We start from the raw sequence: 18,557 nt of genomic DNA on the forward strand, positions 1-18,557 counted from the left end.
CATCCAAGGAATCGTGATGCCCAAATTACACCCTAAAATTTCTGGCCATGGGCCCCCACGCTTCAGGATTTGTAAAATCTTTCCAAGTGATTCCAATGTACCAACAATGTTGAGAAATAATAGACAAACACTTTATTTAGGAGAATAGCTGAGAAGCCGATTGGTGAACACTTCTGTCTATGGAAGAGCTGCTGCCTGGGCTCTCTGTCTTGGGGGGGACCTGCCCTTTCAAAGGCAGGGGGAGGGACACTCACACCTGTGTGTGCCTGGTGAACTGATTGCTCTCTTACAGTTGTCTTTAATTACATCTAAGTCCTAGATTTTTTTCTTCCTCTTCATCTGCTTATTTTTTATTTCTTATATTTTAGATCTTGTTTTATTTCTTTGCTTACAGGTAACAGAAAAAATTTTGAACAGATTTGTATGTCATTTTTTTTGTTTTTTCATTCTTGTAACTGAATTATCCATTCTGGTTTATCAAAGTCAAAGCATCTTAATTCAGACTGACTTCTTTTGCCCTTCTGGGCATCTTTCCCATGGTGGGTTAGTGGATGCCAGAAGATAACGAGATGATTTCTGCATTAGCCTAAGTAAAGCATAGGGAGGCAAACGTGCCCATTTTTTTGCACCCTCTTTCTCTCTTCCAATAATTAAGTTAATTGAGAATTAAATGATACTCAGAGACAAGTAGGGAAGAGTAAGTCCTGTATTTAAAAACCCATTCTAAACTCTTCAGTGAAAGAGTGCTTATAGTAAGTCAGCATAATTACCAATTTAAGCCAAGGTTTCTACTTACCAAGCTTCCCATAGCCATGTCCGGCATTTAGCCCATCAGCTGACATATTGTTTTCGGTACTTTCTTTTTTGAATATAATGTATACAACATTCTTACTCTCTGGGTCCATGCACAGAACATGTTGACTTCATTTTGATTGCATTTTAAACAAATAAAAGTGCAGTGAAGATTTAATTGCTACATCTTCCTAGTAATCTCGCTGCAGAAAACAGTCTTGGTCTTGCCGGCTGTTATTCGATGAAGAAAGAGTGGTCTCGTGGGGGGAACTCACTCAGGCCTTACAGTATGTCTAAGTTAGTTGTGAGTGTAATCACTGACCTCTGTGACTCTGGGCAAATCACATAAGCTTTTCCTCATCTTTACATTGGTGGTAATACCGTGTTCCCCCGAAAATAAGAGCTAACTGGAAAATAAGCCCTGGCATGATTTTTCAGGATGACCTCCCCTGAACATAAACCCTAATGAATCTTTTGGAGCAAACCTTAATATAAGACCCGGTCTTGTTTTCAGGGAAACACGGTACTGCTCCCTGCAGTGGTTTAAAGGAGGCAAAGCTTCAGGTGTAGTGTCTGGCACAGTGGAGTCCTCAATGGTGACGTACTTTACCCAACTGGATTTTAGCTGTTTATTTATACTGTTTTGTTTTGTTTTGTTAAAGCACCATTAGAACATCTCATCTTATGGTTCATTCTGGGCTTGCCTCATTTCACCTTTCAAATGATAACCTCCTTGAAATTAGGCATACGTGTTTTTCATTTTTGCAGAAACTGTGTACTTATATATGTTGATGAATACATCAATAATTCACCCTCTGGGTGATTAACCTAAACAAATAAGAAAGGAAAACTTTTATCTGTTTTTCAATTTTGTTTTTATTTGAACAATGCTTAACTAGGCAACTGTTTTTGTTTAAGTAGGCATTGAAAGAGTCTAAGCTATGTGTAGCTTTTGTAATACAATGTCTTCCCTTTTCAGGTAGAAACTGGAACACACACCCAAGATAGTGGGGGCACATTGCATAGGTAAATTCTCACTAACTCCGTGGACACAGAGGTCTGTTCATTTGGCTGGCAAGGTAGTCTCAGGCATAACAGATCCCCACTGTTCTTACCTTACAACTTTATAATGTACAGCCTGACTGTTTTTAATAAAAGGATTCCTGAAAAACCCACGTACAGGATAGCACAAGTAAAAACAAAGATTTAAATAGAAGAGATCGGATAACAATTTAAAATGAAGGGAAAATTAAGGTTTTACCAGGTGTGCCTCCTTTTTCCTCTCAGCGGGCAGGACTAAGCCCATCTCTTCAGAAGCTCGAGCAGCCCTAGTAAAGCTCCTGCTTCTGGGTACACGTTAGACTGCCAGGGAGGAAAGTACAGGCAAAGAAAAGCACAAAAGTGTCTCCTCAAATCTGGAGCTTGTGGAGGAGAGCAAATAAAATCTGTATTGTAAGTAGTAATTGAAAATATCAGACTCATACACTGATTAGAACATTATTTTAACATTGTTTTCTAGCAAATTGTTAATAATGATGCTATTAGTAAATGTTGCCCAGAACTGAATATTAGCTTAATTTGTAAGCTATTTTATAACTTCTTTTTCCTACTATTACCTTCTCTCCAAGTTTGAAAACCGAGCACTTCCAAAATTCAGATTATATAATAGAATGTAGATTGTACAATGAAATGGCAAATTCATTATATGGGTAAGGATGTGCCCAAATTTTTATATGTGGGTTTGTATTTTATAACTTCTCATGATCTTTAGCTATTGCTATTGATTATTAGGATGAAAAATATCACTTGGATTCTGAATACTTTTGACAGAAAATACTTGAATTCTGAATACTTTTTACTTATTCAGAAATCTTAGATCTGAAAAGAGTGTTAGAATTCATCCAGTTGCTAGACTCTAATTTTGCCTGTTCAAAAACAGAGACCTAGAAAATTGAGTAACTTTCTCAAATATCTCAGGTGGTTGTAGATTTAGAACTGGTCTTCTGCTCTCAGATTGGGGTGTTTTCTATGATTAATTAAATTTGATGACCTATTGTTTTTTTAAAAGGCTTGTAGTTATGTAACAGTATTTCTACAATAGCCCTATATTTTTGGTTTAAAAAGCATTAATGATACTAAAACTAATAAAAATATTATTACTTAAAATTGTTATCGAAATGTACAACTTGATAGTATAGTTCTAGCAATTCTCAAGGAAAGGTAAAGTTCTGAATGTAAACTGGAATCTCTGGAATTTTCTTTGAGTTGAACCTGAAGGAAACAGCACATAGAAGCTTTCTGGGCAAATTTCCAGCATTATAGCACATGAAGATTGCCATGTCTAGTTAAGTTTCAGGAAGAAGAAATGTAAGAAACTTCTGGAATTTTTGTCTGTTTAGGTTCTAAACATTCATGGAAGGAAGCTTGCCTCAATATTTCCCTTAATTTAATATGTGGGACTTCACAGTTTGCTCTGGCCTCATAACTTTCTTTTCAAATGAAACGAAATTCACGGTGTAGAGAAAGAATAAGAATGCTGCTGGAACTTGTTGAAATACGTATATCTCGTATATAAAGAAAGTTGTTCAAATACATATATCTCATATATACAGAAATTTATAGATACACACACACACGTAATCCAGCTCTTTATGTAAATTCAAATAAGCAATTCATTCAAATTTGTAAAGGTACAACAGGATCTAAAGTGGGAGAATCTCCTTTTTGACCTCCCCGGAAAGAACACTTACCAGTTTCTTCTGTAGCCTTCCAGAGATAACCTATTTATACTTAAACAACTATGTAAATATTCATTTAAAAATACAAATACTGTAGACACTGTTCTGTACCTGGCTTTAAAAAAATTACAATGTGTCTTGGAGATTGTTTCATATCAGCACATGTAAAGCTGCTTCATTCATTTTAATGGATGTATAGTATTAGCATTCTATTATAGAATATAATGCTTACCATTACATTCCATCACAGGATATATGAGCAATATTATATTCATATTATTTAATTTTGTTTTATTTATGATTTTTACTAATAGCATAGTAATATATAGACCTCCACTGATATTTAACTTGCTTTCTATTTTTGCTATTTAAACTATGGTAAAAAAAAATCATTTATACATCTATGAGTTTATCTGTAGATGAGAAACATTGCTAGGTTGAAGTATATGTACATTTGTAATTTTGATAGATTTCACTAAAATGTCCTTCATTTACATCAGCATGTCCTCAGCATTTCAACGTGTTCAAACTTTTTGATATTGTCTAGTCTAGTAGGTAAAATATTTTCCCATGTAGTTGTAATTTGCATGCTCTGAGTGAGGTGATCATTTTTTTCATAAACTTAAGAGCCTTTTCTGTGAACCATCTGTTCATACCTTATTTATTTACTTACTGGTTTTTAGTATTATTATTATTGACTGTAGAAACTTTTAATATGTATAAAAAATTATCCTATTGGGTTTATGAACTATAGGACTTCCCACCCTGTCCTTCATTCCTTGATTGTCATTTGTGTTTCTGGTGGAGTTTTTGTTTGTTTTAAAAATGCCGTAAATTTGTTTTTAATGTGTCAGATTTATCAGTCTTGCTTTATGCCATTCATAGATCATAAAAGCAAACGTCCCATGTGTTGTCCTAGTTCTGTTATGGCTGTACTTTTTACAATTAATCATTAGATTCATCTAGAATTTATTGAGGTGAAGTATAATAGATAGTCATCCTTCTGTTTGTTTGTTTCAGATGGCTATCAAGTTTTTCAAACTGTTTACTGACCTCACATCTTTTCTCTATTGACTTGAAATGCCACCTTTATTGCATACTTGATTGCCATGTTTATATATATTTGACCTATTTCCCATCTTTGTAATTTTTTCCATGACCTTTCCCATCTGTTCACCACAATGCTTTATGATTTGTTTTTAACATCCGGGAGAGGTGGTTCCCCTTAGAGCTTTTCTTTTTTGAGAGCTACCACGCTATTTTTGTGTTATTGTTTTACCCTGTGAACTTTAGAATCAACTTATATGATAACCTCAACAAATTTTTAAAAAATGTATCCTAGAAGTACTTTTTTTAAAATTGGGAGTTTATTAAATTATATAGCTATAACTTAAAGAGAATTGACACCTTTTCGATGTTGTCTTCTTTTTAAAAATGATGAACTATCTTTTCAACTGTTTTAACTTTTCGTTTGTGTTGTTTAGTAGCACTGTAAAGTTTTCTTCATATAAATTTTTCATATGTCTTAAGATTTTCTAGGTGTTTTACTCTTTTGTTACAATAAATTAGATCTCTTCTGTTGTATTATTTTGCTAGTGTGCGTGTGTGTTTGTGAGTGAAGACTGTCATTTCAGTGTATTAATTTTCTACCCTGTACCTTTTTACATTTGTAATAGATTTTCTGTTGGTGTTTTGGGATTTTCCAGGAAAACAATCATAGTATCTGTAAATAATGATAATTCTGTCTTTTCCTTTCCAATTTCGGTTCTTTCTTGCTTTTCTTACCCCATGTCATTGGCTAGTACCTCCTGGACAATAGTAAATAGTAATAGTAGTAGTGACATCTTGTCCTGACTTTAATGGTAATGTTTCTAGTCATTAATGATTTAGCAATAAATAAAAGCATATTCTCTCTCTCTCTCTCTCTCTCTCTCTCTCTCTCTCTTTCTCTCTTTCTCAAGTTATGTAAGGAAATATTCATCAATTCTCCTTTTATTAAGCAATTGCATTAAAAATGAATATGAATGTTCTAAAACTGATTTATGGTCATGAATGCTCTACCTGGTAAAGTTACTAGAGATCAATGAATTGTGCACTTAAAATAGGTCAGTTTTATGATATATAAGCTGTACCTCAATAAAGTTGTTTTAAAAAAGAATGGGTAGAGTATTTTATCAAATACCTTTTAAGTACCTATAGAGATGATCATGTGTCATTTTACTTTTACTCTATTTAAATTGAGAATTGTTAAAATAATACAGAATCCTTATATTCCTAGAATAAATCCCACTTAGTCATAATATGCTAATCTTTTTATGTAGTGCTCAGTTCTGTTTGCTAATTTTTAAATTTAGGACTTAACATTAGTACTTAGGAGGTATATTCATGTGTAGTATCTCTTTTGTGTACTCTCTTTGTTGGGTGATGGCATCAATGTACCTTATGTTTAAATAAGAACTTGGAAACTTTCCTTCTTTTTATATGGTTTATAATAGTTTAAATAGATCAGAATGTTCCATTAGAATTTCTTAGAATTCCTCTCTGAAGCCCTCTAGGTTTGTTTTTGTTTATTTATGTATTCCTTTTCTTGGAAGGACAGTCAGGAAGGTAGCTGTATGATTTTTATTTCATTATAGTATTGATTTATTTTAAGTTTTCTATGTTTTATGTTGTTGTTTGTTTGTTTTGTATGGAGTGTGGATCCTTAAGTATGTATAATACTGGAGGTGCCAAAAAATGTATACACGTGATTTGTATTCATCTTTTGTTATAGGTATATATTGAGTATTACAATTTTAATAGTTTTTTTTCTTTCTTAAAATGTGTATACATTTTTTTGGCACCCTCTGTATATTATTTACTGAACATCTTCAACTCATACTGATTGAGTCCCTCCCATAAAGGGTGAAGCCATCTGTTATTGTTGAGTTCTTGTTTTTCTTATATTCAGTGTTTTATGGTATTTGACAATTATGTCTCCCATTCCCTGATTTAGATGTTAAGGACTATTCTGTATTTTCACTATTGAGATGGTGACATTAAACCCCTCACTGTGTGTTTACATTGCTCTGTAGACCATTATTATCAGCTTTGGTACACTTGGCCAAGAGAATCCAGTCTCACAGCAGGTCATGCAGCAGACGCAGTGTTGGTACTTAACAGATACAACTGATTTATCTTGTCCTGGTGCATTGTAGGCACTCAGTAATCCTAGTGCATGAAATATTTGTTTAATGTCTACTATGTATTTGTTTGGAGGATGTAAAAGACATATTCTGAGAGACAATATGCGTACATGTTGTGAATGCAAAATTGAAATAAATAAATTAAATGTGGTAAATATATGTATTCAGATGTAGTAAAGAATACGGTTTTACATACTTGTTTAGGGGGTAATGACTTTGAAATAATTTTCAGATAGAGTGAAAAGTAAATACTGATTCAGTTACCCTTTACCTGGCCTGAATTTACAAATGAATATAGAGCTAAAACTGTTTTAGCAGTATTTTTGCTCTTCCGTATGACTTGTGATAATATGCTAAGAAGTGGAAATCACAACATCATATTAACAGTTGTACCAAAAAATAAAAATGTTGATCTAAATGTAGGTTATAATGTTTACTTTAAAATATGTTAAGAAAAAACTATGAGAGTTGATAAAATTGTTTTGAATTGTGTTGGAGATTTATTGACAAAATATTCTTTCCTTTTCTCTTAGATTTATCTAAAAACAGACTGGTTGAAGTTCCAATGGAATTGTGCCATTTTGTGTCACTGGAAATTCTTAATCTGTATCATAATTGTATCAGAGTCATTCCTGAGGCCATCATTAATCTGCAGATGCTGACTTACTTAAACTTGAGGTAGGTTAATTATAAAGATTGTAATAAAATTCAGTAATAATATGCTTCTATTTCTATCAGTTGTTTTTTTCCTCTGCAATTCCTGATCACCCTTTGAAGTAAATCACAGAAAGATCATTTAAGAAATATGTCTTATATTTGTAGTTCCATTGACATTATTTTTGGTGCTAGACTTTTCTGAATGTCAATATGACAAGATGTTTTTGCTTTTTAAAACTAAATTATATGTCATCATTTTCACTTTTTGTCTCTTTGGTTCTCGGAGGTTGTCGGTATATTGTCTTCAGGTATTAATGTAGATTTTGGAGGAGAGAGCCTAATGGAAGTAAAATAGAAGTAAGGGGTTGGGACAAATCAGGTCTTGATGGTCTTTGGGAGTTATTGGTACCATTGGATTTGCTACCTAGTTCTCACTGAGCCTGTTCACTTTAGGCCAACTGAGAAAGTCCTGGAGGAACATTGAGCAACTCCAGTAAGACATGAAGTCTGCTGTCTTTATAGCCCATTAAATTAGGTCAGTGTTTGCTGAAATGAGTCAGTGGTCTGTACTGACTCTCTGATTATGCCAATACAATGTAGCACATTAATGCCCTTGAATAGCCCTAAAGTTAAGAAAATCAGCTATTTTAAGGCATAGGTTTTAGATTTTGCTGCTGTGACTGTCAGCTGTTGTGGCTAGATATTGACTCCTCTGAAATCTTGGCTCACATTTGTGATGTCAGGAGAGAGCGGGGAGCAGTTTTATCAAATCTGTCTGTACTGTAAAAGCAAGATTCCAAAGTTCAAGCCTGAGTGTAGCTTTCGCTCATGTGAGTTGTATCATCTTGGTGTGCAAGAGGTAGCACCTGATTAGCAAGGTTTGTGCTGTGTAACCAATATGCCATACTTTAAGGTACAAAATTCCCAAAGAACCAGGTATAGCATTAACTTATGATAGATAATAATGTCAATTAATTTTTAGGTTTCTTTTTCTTTGGTTGACCACTGAGAATTAGGGGTCTTCTGCTGCCTTCTTCGCAGTAGAAGTTTTTTTATGTGCAGTAGTAATGCATATCTTCTTCCTTGGGAGTGAAGTTTTTAAATGGCCTTGACTTCTTTTTGGTAAATAAGATGTAGGTTAGTATTAGGATAATCTAGAGGCTCATATATTTAACTTTCATTTCTCCTGGTTTCTAATTCACTGACCCTTTTGTTTTCTTGCATAAGAACAAATCAAGCTATAGCTTCTACTATAGCAGAATGTTAATTACCTTGGACTTGCCTGATGGAGCCAGCACGATGGTGTCTATAGATTTTGGTACACTATCTCCCTAATGTTACTGAATGCAAGGGGTTTGTTTTGCCTATACACATCAAAGCCAAAGGAGACACAGACAGGAGTTTGCAGCAAAGAAAGTAAAGGTTTCTTTAAGGAAATGATCCAAGTCCAGAGACACAAGTAGGCTAGCGCTCAAAGACCTGGCTCCCTGATGGTGTGTAGGTTACAGATTATATAGAGCAAAATCACAAGACACAAAGAGTTGGGGGTTTGGGCTTGTGCTGGGAGCCGATTGGTTGGAGGAGAGGTCAGGGTAATGAATCATTTCTTCAGATCTTGAGGACAGCTCTGAGGTCGGAGTCCCTCTGTCTGGTCTCATGGGAAAGTAGCCAGGGGGTTATTTCACCTTACAGGCTCAGGAACTGAAACATAACTTAGGTCAAGATGTTATCTTTAGCAGCCAGAGGTTTGGACCATGTGACCATTAGTCAGGTCCAGGCTACTGTCCTCTGCTGCTTCGGGGATTGCTGATTATCCGGGGGAAAGGCTGGGTCTCTGAGGGGTGTATATATATATAGAGAGGGGTATGATTTCAAGAGCTAGAATTTGAAACTAAATTTAATCAAAGTCATAAGGACCCTCGGTTTCACGAAGACATCTGTCCTCTTATCCCAACCCACATAGGGGAAGTATCCCAAGAGCACATTGGTCTGTTTACTTTACTTAGCTACTCCTGTCGTGCTGTGACATTTTCACCTCTAGCAGTCTTGCATGCAACAAGCAAATAGATTTACCTTTGCATTGTTATATTAAGTCCATTTGCATTGAGAAACTTGTGGGTATAGATGATGTTTTTCTTCTGGAATGAAGGAACTATAAAATTCTACAAATACGAGGTAATCTTATCTTAAAATATATGTTATGTTTTTTTGAAGCATTAATAAATTGGTTTTGGTATGATTATTTTTATGTTGAGCCGAGTTGAGAGTAGAATAATATTGCTATCTTCAGATGGTTGAAAGAATATACCGGAATGTGGATCTCGGATTCTTTGGGCAAGAGCAGAGAGAAGTCATTGAAACTGATGATGGGCGAAAAGAAACCGTGTGGTATATTGTAAACAGAGTTTTGTGATGAATTTCTAGGTAATGGAAAGCAGAAGGAAATAAAGGGACCTTTAAGCACCCCAATTTTCTTTTTTTAATTTTTTTAATTAAATTTATTGGGGTGACAATTGTTAGTAAAATTACATAGATTTCAGGTGTACAATTCTGTATTACATCATCTATAAATCCCATTGTGTGTTCATCACCCAGAGTCAGTTCTCCTTCCATCACCATATATTCGATCCCCCTTACCCTTTTAAACTTTGTTTTCTGCCTGTTGATTGTTTAATTTCTTGTTTGCCTCTATTGTTCCTCCCTCCCATTTATATAGGTCATTTTTATTTTGTTTTGTTTTTCTTTCCTCACATCTCCTACTTTAATATTACCATGTTTTAAGACATATTATTTAGTGTCAAATCATAACTCTTTAAAGGAATTGATAACTAAATGGAGAAAATTAAGAAAAAGTATGTCTGCTACTTTTCAGAGATGTTACATCAGGGTGTGTGAAAAATGTATGTACGTTGTCTAAACTCTTTGAAAGCTAGGGACCATACATACATGTGTAATTATTTTTGATACCTTCTATCAGATTTACTTCATGAACATAAATGTGTAACATAAAATAGTAACATTGGGCAAGCTTTAAAGTGACCAGGAGATGGTCATCTTGTTTATTAAATTATAAGGCCTTTAACTCCTGTTTGAATATTGGGTTTAGTTAACACATATCTTCTAGGAATTGAACCCTTGAAATTGAGTTATTTCTCTGTTTGGGAGTGATTTAACATAGACTGTTATATTTGCCTAAAAGATTTATTTGTAGCTTGTGAAATAGTAGGTGACTGTCACATATGTTTATTGTCAATATGTAATAATTATTAGAAAATACCAGTGGCATCTAATTAAATTGCAAGTCTTCTAAAATGTTGAGTAATACCTACAAGTGGTGTTGTCAGTATGAGTTCTTCCTGCTCCCAAACTACCACCCCACGCCTGGCCACCCCTAAGTTAATAACCAGGGGGAATTTAGAACATTGTGTTTGTGTGTGATCATGACATATGTCCCCTCTACAACCAAGATTGGGCATTGTGGCCTTTGCATGTTGTTTCTACTCCTCATGAAATTTAAGTCAACAAAAATAAAATATCTTTCTTCTTGGGTATGGTGAAGAGGCACGGTGGACTTCTGTTGACTTTGGCCTTTGAAGAAGAGGCTGCCAATCCATTTACTTGAAAAGGAAGCAAAGGACTCAGGATGCTGCAAACATACTGCCTTGTAGAAGGCCTTCTGAGTTGCCCACAATCTAATTTGTTTTCTGTGATAGTTATAAATGGGATTTTATGTCAAAGAAAGAAGCTTATATTCTGACAGAAGTGTATAACCAAATCATGACATTATTACTAACTTACATATTGCGAGGAAGTCTGTATAAATTTCAGAAAATTAAAGAAGTACTATAAACTGTTTTTGAGAACACTCTTAAGGCAGACTAATCAACTGTAGCACATTCTGAAAGAACTTGAACAAGTAGGCAAGGTCATCAGGTTTTAGAAATAATGACCCGAAAACACTTTCTTTCCTTAGAATTTTTTATTTTATTTCTATTTACTAGGTGTAAAACGTTGTTAGATAAAATAGTGCAGACTGCTTTCAAATATTCACAGATTTCATGTTTCTATACTTAAAATTAAACATGGTCTTGCTGTATTTTAATTTTTTTTCTCTTTTTAAATCATAGGTAGAAATGACTAATTTTGTATGTTTCAAAGTAGGAGAGATGCCATATGAAGCTACTTTGAGTTGATGGGAAACATTTAAAATTGATTACACCCTCTGGGATATGTGGGCAATTCTGGCAGAGTAAATAGCCATAAATATTTGATGCTGGTAATGATGACAGGGAAGATGGTGGTGATGGTGATGGTGATGGTGATGGTGATGGTGATGTGTCACTGCCTACTCCCCAGCTTCTTGGCTGACAGGATCTCTCAAAGGTGTTATCTTTAAATGTCAAATAACTGCTTAGTGTTAGGAACCCAATTCCTATCTTAGACTAGAGATGAGTTTAATTAGCATATGTAAACAAAATAAATCTTCACTGTTAAATGCAGTTAAAAACACTTCAATATTTTCTACATTTTCTCACATGATAGAAATGTCATATTTGTGAGAAACATTAATTTATTGCTGTTTATGTAGCCTGTGCTTGAAGGATCTGGACTTTTAATCTTTGCTTCTTGGTGTTTACAACAATAGGTAATGTTAGTTTAGTATACGTGACACTATGTCTCTTCCTGTTACAGTGTCTTAATCCAAGAAATGTGGCCAAGAACAATAAAAATGATTAAGCAAGACTTGTTCCTATATAGGGACAAACACTTTGAACCTGAGTTACACAGGAAAGCCTCAAAAGTTTAAACTGTATTTTAAGATGTTGGAGAGGTTGTTGTTGATGAGTCTCATGAAGAAAATGTACCTTAGGAAAATAGAGTATAACCCAGAGTAGCAAGACTCTTGGCAACTGGAGGGGTGTTGTGAATCTAATAGGGACCTTAGCTGAAAAGTTTCATCTCAGAAAGGTTCAGGAATCGAAGCTGCCAAAAAATGAAAGTTCTTAACAGCCTTTGATCATATTGCTTCCAGAACTCTTGGTGAGTGATTTTACTTTCTGAGGGTGAAACACACAGAACCAGGAGCTGCTTTATTCATTAAGATCCCCAATCTCTCCCAACCTACTAGGAGTGTATTCTGAGGCATTGCCTTTAAAGAAGGGGACAGTCTCTTAAATGAAATATTATCACACCACAAAAAGGAATCGGTTTTGGTTGCTTTTTCTGAATGCTGGCATCCTTTTTTGGCTGCTAAACAATGTGCAGGAAGAGCCAACTTCCTGATGGCTGTATAACCTGTATCCCCACATTCCTTTGGTGGGAATCATTCTGAGAAATAACCTTTAATCCTCAGAATATAGCTCTATATTTGAAGGCCTGGAAGAAACATCCTGCAAGCTAGAGTTGCTTTAGATCGCAGATTTTATATTTTTTGTTCTGAACAAACATTAATTTTCATTGTTCCTAAGCATTTTAATTTTATCCCTAAATCTTCCTACACTAACATTTCTGAAGAAAGTCTCAATTGTAAGATAGCATTTCTTCTTTCTGGAAACTGATAAAATTTATGGTGTCTTCCTAAACTGGAAAAGGTGAGGAGTTTTGTTCAAGACAAACTTGTAAATCGCAGATCCTCTTATGAAGATCTTACCTCATTCAAAGGGAAAACGAGAATATATATTTTGGAACTGGCCTTAGGTAGCTATGTTGTGCCTTGTGAAATGACAGATCAACAGGAAGACACCAAAACACAGTTATTTGGAAGTATTATCTTAAAATTTGAAAATGTTTTTTGTAGAATTCTCAAGTTGGCGATGGCCATCAGAGTTCCCTGCTGTAAGAGTAGCAGTGTATGGTATAAGCCTTGCCGTTTATAAGCGTGCTCCCTGTGCATTTGTTTTTGAGGTGGAACCTGTAGTCAGTGGTTCCCTAAAATTTTAATGTATTTATAAATTATTGTGCCTGTAAAATTGTCCATTGGCCTTGGTAGCTGATGGGCTTTATGAAGTGTGAATGAGTTAATAGGATATTTCTTATCAGATTCCATTCCTTTTAGTATAGCCCATACTTGGCAAGACTTCCAGAGAGGATTTTTCCATTATACACATCACCTGATCACAGATGTTGTTTTAGGTCAGGGTTTGTATTGAAAAAAGAACAAGAACAGAGAGACACAAAAGGGACATTTATGGCTTTGATAGCTACACCCCTGTCAGATGTGTTAGTTTTGTTTTCAGTTCTGCTTCTGATCTTTAATAGAGTTCTTAAGATCTTTGTGCTGCAGATTTGCCTGTTGAAAATGGGGTGAAGACCTACTTCTAATTTATTGTATAGATTTTTGTTTGTTTGTTTATAGTAATTCTCAAAGTTTTTTCTGCAAGCCCAAAATGAACAAGCTGCAAATTACATTTATTTTTCTAACTAGACAGACAAAAGCCCTTTGAAACATTTCCATTTTATCAATAATCAGCTTCTTATATTTCCTCTAACAACACAGTAGTTTACCAAGGCTCATAACAAATACTGTAGATGAGAAGAGGGAAAGAAAGAAAAACAGAACATGAACACATGAAGGAAGGTGTGGGATTTTGGAATAATCATATTTGAGCCCTTCAACAACCTTTTATTTTAGGTAGGAAATAACAAAACGATTTATCCCAAGGCCACACTGTTTCATAAATAAGAATAATAGAAATTAGAGGAATTTATTTCTTGGCACTGTATAGTTTGCTCAGCACTTTCACCTGTGTTATTTTGTTTAACACTGTGCTCCATTGCATTCCATGCCCTTAGGACAGTTTCACAATCATTAAAATAGTTAGGAAATTTTCCAGAAGACCAACTAAACGTTTAAATAAAGGAAGGCCTTTGTAATTTAAAAAATTTCTGCTGCATCTATAATTGGTTCCCCTTAGTAATTCCTAATTGTGAATTTTTGCATTTTTTCTCTTTATTCATTTTTTCAGAAGTTTGTTTTAATTGTGTATTTTTAAAAAATCAATTTTTAATGTTACTAACCATCTTTTTTTATTTTTTGTTTTATAGTTTATTAATTTCTGATATATAAATAAAATAAAATTTTATTTATCATATTTCCTCCTATTATCTTATAGGTTGATTCTTTTGCTAATTGCTAGAGTTTGGGATATTTAGCTCATTAATTTTTATTTTTTATAAAAGCATTTAAGGCCAAGAATTACCCTGTACATGGTGCTTTAGCTGATTCCTGAAGGTTTTGATACATAGTATTTTTTAAGTCACTCCTAAATCTTCTAATTTCAATTATTACTTCTTTGACGTATACGTTTTCTATACAGTAGATTTTTAAAGTTATCTTTCCAAATTGATTTTGAATTAATTGCGTTGTATGTAGAGAATATGTTCTGTTTGATATTTATTCTTTAGATTGGTTGAGATTTGCTTTATAGCCTATGTATGTATAGTTAATTTTGAGAATATTCCACATGTGCTCGAAAAGAATGCATGCTCTGTAGGTGTTTGTGGGAACAGAGTCCCAGAGAGCAGTTTCCAGGCTCGTGGCCTCACGTGGAAAGGTGCTGGCTCGGGTAGAAGATGGCCATCAGCTGTGGCTAGTTGGCCATCAGCTGTAACCAGTTAGCCAATTAGCCACTAATATAATTGCCGCAGCTGTGCTGGTTGGCAGGTAGAGAAGCGTAGAGCAGGTTGCAGGTCGTGTGAATCCAGCCTCAGTGAGACTAGTGGTGTGACTCCCCTACCTATGGCTCCATGGGTGTTCCTTTTTGGCCTAGCCACATCCTGCGTTCTTATGTGGGGAGCAGGAGCAGAGACCCCGCAGGCCGCCTCACATGACTGTGTTACATGTTAGGTTCTAGTAAATCCATTAAAGATAACTTTAAAGTTTGGGGGCTCACATCATCTTTTCCTAACAAATTTTTTATCTGCTTAATGTATATCAGTTACTGAGAGATGTATTTTAAGCAAACTAGGATAACTGTGGACTTGTTGGTTTTCACCTGTAATTCCATCCATTTTTAATGTATGTATTTTAAGACCAAGTTGTAGGCCAAGTATTTTGAGGCCAAGTTCAAAATTGCATGTCTTTCTGGCAAATTTCAGGTTTTATCATTTTATAGTCATTTACTTTACCCCTAAAATGCTTTTGACTCACAGTCAATCTTATATGAAATTAATACTTATATCTTAGCTTTCTTTTTGTGATTTTTGCCCTCATATATCTTTTTCCACTCCTTTATTTTCAGCCTTTCAATCTAAAATTTTAGATGTGTCTTTAAATAGAATATAGACAAATTATTTTAAAAGCAATCTGGGTCAAGATGTCAGAGTAGGTAAATGCTGTGCTTGCCTCCTTTCATGACCACATCAAAATTACAAAGAAACTATAGAACAACCATTATTGAGAATCACCTGAAATCTAGATGAACAGAAGTCATGTAACCAAGGACATACAGAAGAAGCCACATCCAGACTGGTAGGAGGGGCGGAGACGTGGAGCAAGTTGGTCCCACACCTGCATGAGGTGGTTAAAAATAGGGAGAGGGATATTGTGGCTATAGAGGTGACCCCTGAGGAGTGAGGGGTCCCAGCCCTACAACAGGCTTCCCACCCAGGGTTCCAGTGCTGGGGATAGAAATCCCCATAAGTTCTAGCTGTGAAAACCAGCAGAGATTGTGGCTGAGTGAGACAGAGGGCGGCTGGAGTCCCAGGCCTGCTCTTAAAGGGCCAGTGCATGGACTTATTCACTGTGGGACTCACTCGCTCTGAGCTCCAGCACTGGGGCAGCAGCTTAAAAGGTGCCAGGGGCATACAGGGAGGAACTGAGTTGTCTGGCCTCAGGGCAAGGGCTGGATGGGCAGCTTTCTCCCAGATGGAGGAGCTGGCAGAAGCCATTGTTACTTTGTTCAACCCTCTTTCCTACTGATGTGCATGCTTAGGTGGCTGCCATATCTGAGTCTTCATCAATCTGGTTAGCACGGTTTGTCTGCTCTAATTCCTTGAGACCCCACCTTACCCAACTTGCAGACCCACCAAGACCTCTTCCAGTGGCTTTTCCATTCAAATAGCCTGTCTTGGCTAATGTTGCAGACTTTCTTAAATCTCTCAAAGGCTCACAAACCCTCAGCATTTGGCCTCAGCATGCCCTGTTCCTCTTGCTGAGCAGCCCCCAGCCTGACACTAGAGGCAGCCAACCTTGGTTCACAGCTTGGCCTCTTGAGGGACCTCCAAGCTGAGTGCAGGTGGCTGTCATCTGTGGATTGTTGCTTTGTGGCACATGCCAGGTGGTTCCAGGCAGGGATACAGGTGGAGGCTAAACTTGGCTTGTAGTGGAGCCCTCCCAGGAGGCTCTGGATCTGGCATGCCTGGTAGCCAGCTTTGGACCAAGCCAGAGCACCTCCTGGCCACATCTGAGGATGACACACCCAAAGGGCAGACTGGGCAGATATCAGAGCCCTGCTAAAGTGAATCCTCCATAGGATTAGCCCCTGCACAGTAGCTTCTCCACTGTAGTCAATGGCCAGTCCTCATAACCAATCAGCGGGAGGGTCAGTTTCCCCCATTAACGTGCAAATAGCAACCAAGGCTCAACTACAATAAGGGGGCGCACACAACCCACACAAGGGATACCCCTGGAGTATCTGGCTCAGGTGACCAGGGAGACTGCACCACTGGGTCCCACAGGACACTTACTACATAAGGCCACTCTGCTAAGACTGGGAGACACAGAAACCTTACCTGTTACATAGAAAGAAACACAAGGAGGCAGCCAAAATGGGGACGCAAAAAAAAATGTCCCAAATAAAAGAAAAGAACAACACTCTGAAAAATAAATAAACAAAATAGAGACAAGCAATCTACCAGCTGCAGAGCCAAAACACTGATTGTAAGGATACTCAGTGATCTCAGGGCGAACTTCAACAAAGAGGTAGGAAACATAAAAATGGAGATAGAAAACAAAAAAGAACCAGTCAGAAGTGAAGAACACAATAACTGAAATGAAGAATACATTAGAGGGAATCAACAATAGATTAGATAAAGCAGAGGATCTAGTCAGTGATTTAGAAGATAAGGTAGCAGAAAACACCCAATCAGAACAGCTAAAAGAAAAGATAATCCAAAAAAGTGAGAGTTTAAGGGGCCTCTGGGACAACATCAAGCATACCAACATTTGCATTATAGGGTACCAGAAGGAGAAGACAGAGAGCAAGGAATTGAAAACCTATTTGAAGAAATAATAAGGGAAACTTTCCTAATCTGGCAAAGGAAATAGACATACAAAACCAGGAAGAAGAGAGAGTCCCAAACAAGATGAACCCAAAGAGTCCCACACCAACATATAATTAAAATGCCAAAGGTTAAAGACAAGGCAAAGAGAATCTTAAAAGTAATAGGAGAAGAGCAGTTAATTACTTATAAGGGAGCTCCCCTAGGACTGTCAGCTGATTTTTCAAAAGAAACTGCAGGCCAGAGCCATAGGCTCAAAATATTCAAGGTGATGAATAGCAAGGACCTACAACCAAGATTACAGCACATCTATCATTTAGAATCGAAGGACAGATAAAGAGTTTCCTAGAAAAGACAAAGCTAAAGGACACCAAACCAGTATTACAAGAAATGTTAGAGGGACTTCTTTAAGAAGGAGAAAGAGATGAAAAGAAGATCAAAAATATGAATAATACAGTGGCAATAGCGACATATCTATCAACAATTACATTAAATGTAAATGGATTTAATGCTCCAATAAAAAGTCATAGGATAGCTGAATGAATAAGAAAACAAGACCCTTACATATGCTACCTATAAGAGACTCACTTCAGATTGTAGGACGTTTGACTTAAAGTAAAGGGATGGAAGAGATATTTCATGAAAATGGAAATAAACAAATAAAGAAGCTGGGGTAGCAATACTTATACTAGACAAAATAGACTTTAAAACAAAGGTTATTTAGAGACAAAGTAGCATCCAGTAATCCCACTTCTGGGTATTTATCTGAAAAAACCTAAAACACTACTTTGAAGGCACGTGTGCATCCATATATTCATGGCATCATTATTTACAATAGCCAAGTTATGGACATAACCTGAATATCCATCAAAGGATGAATGCATAAGGAAGAGGTGGTACATATATACAATGAAATATTACCCAGCCATAAAAAAGAATGAAATCTTGCCATCTGTAACAACAT

At 36.0% G+C, this 18,557-nt stretch overlaps 1 protein-coding gene across 8 annotated transcripts in view; it reads left to right on the forward strand.

Annotated features, from left to right (window-relative positions):
• LRCH1 (leucine rich repeats and calponin homology domain containing 1) overlaps nt 1-18,557 on the forward strand; it is a 201,026-nt gene that overhangs the window by 93,538 nt on the left and 88,931 nt on the right. For all 8 annotated transcript variants that reach the window (XM_019753551.3, XM_019753556.3, XM_019753550.3 and 5 more), the window contains exon 2: nt 7,249-7,393. In XM_019753551.3, the coding sequence (XP_019609110.1) occupies nt 7,249-7,393 (145 nt within the window). The remainder of the gene's footprint in view (nt 1-7,248; nt 7,394-18,557) is intronic.

Source organism: Rhinolophus sinicus, chromosome 16 (genome assembly GCF_057876585.1).
Source record: "Rhinolophus sinicus isolate RSI-liver-muscle chromosome 16, RSI-T2T, whole genome shotgun sequence".
NCBI classification, from domain to species: Eukaryota; Metazoa; Chordata; class Mammalia; order Chiroptera; family Rhinolophidae; genus Rhinolophus; species Rhinolophus sinicus.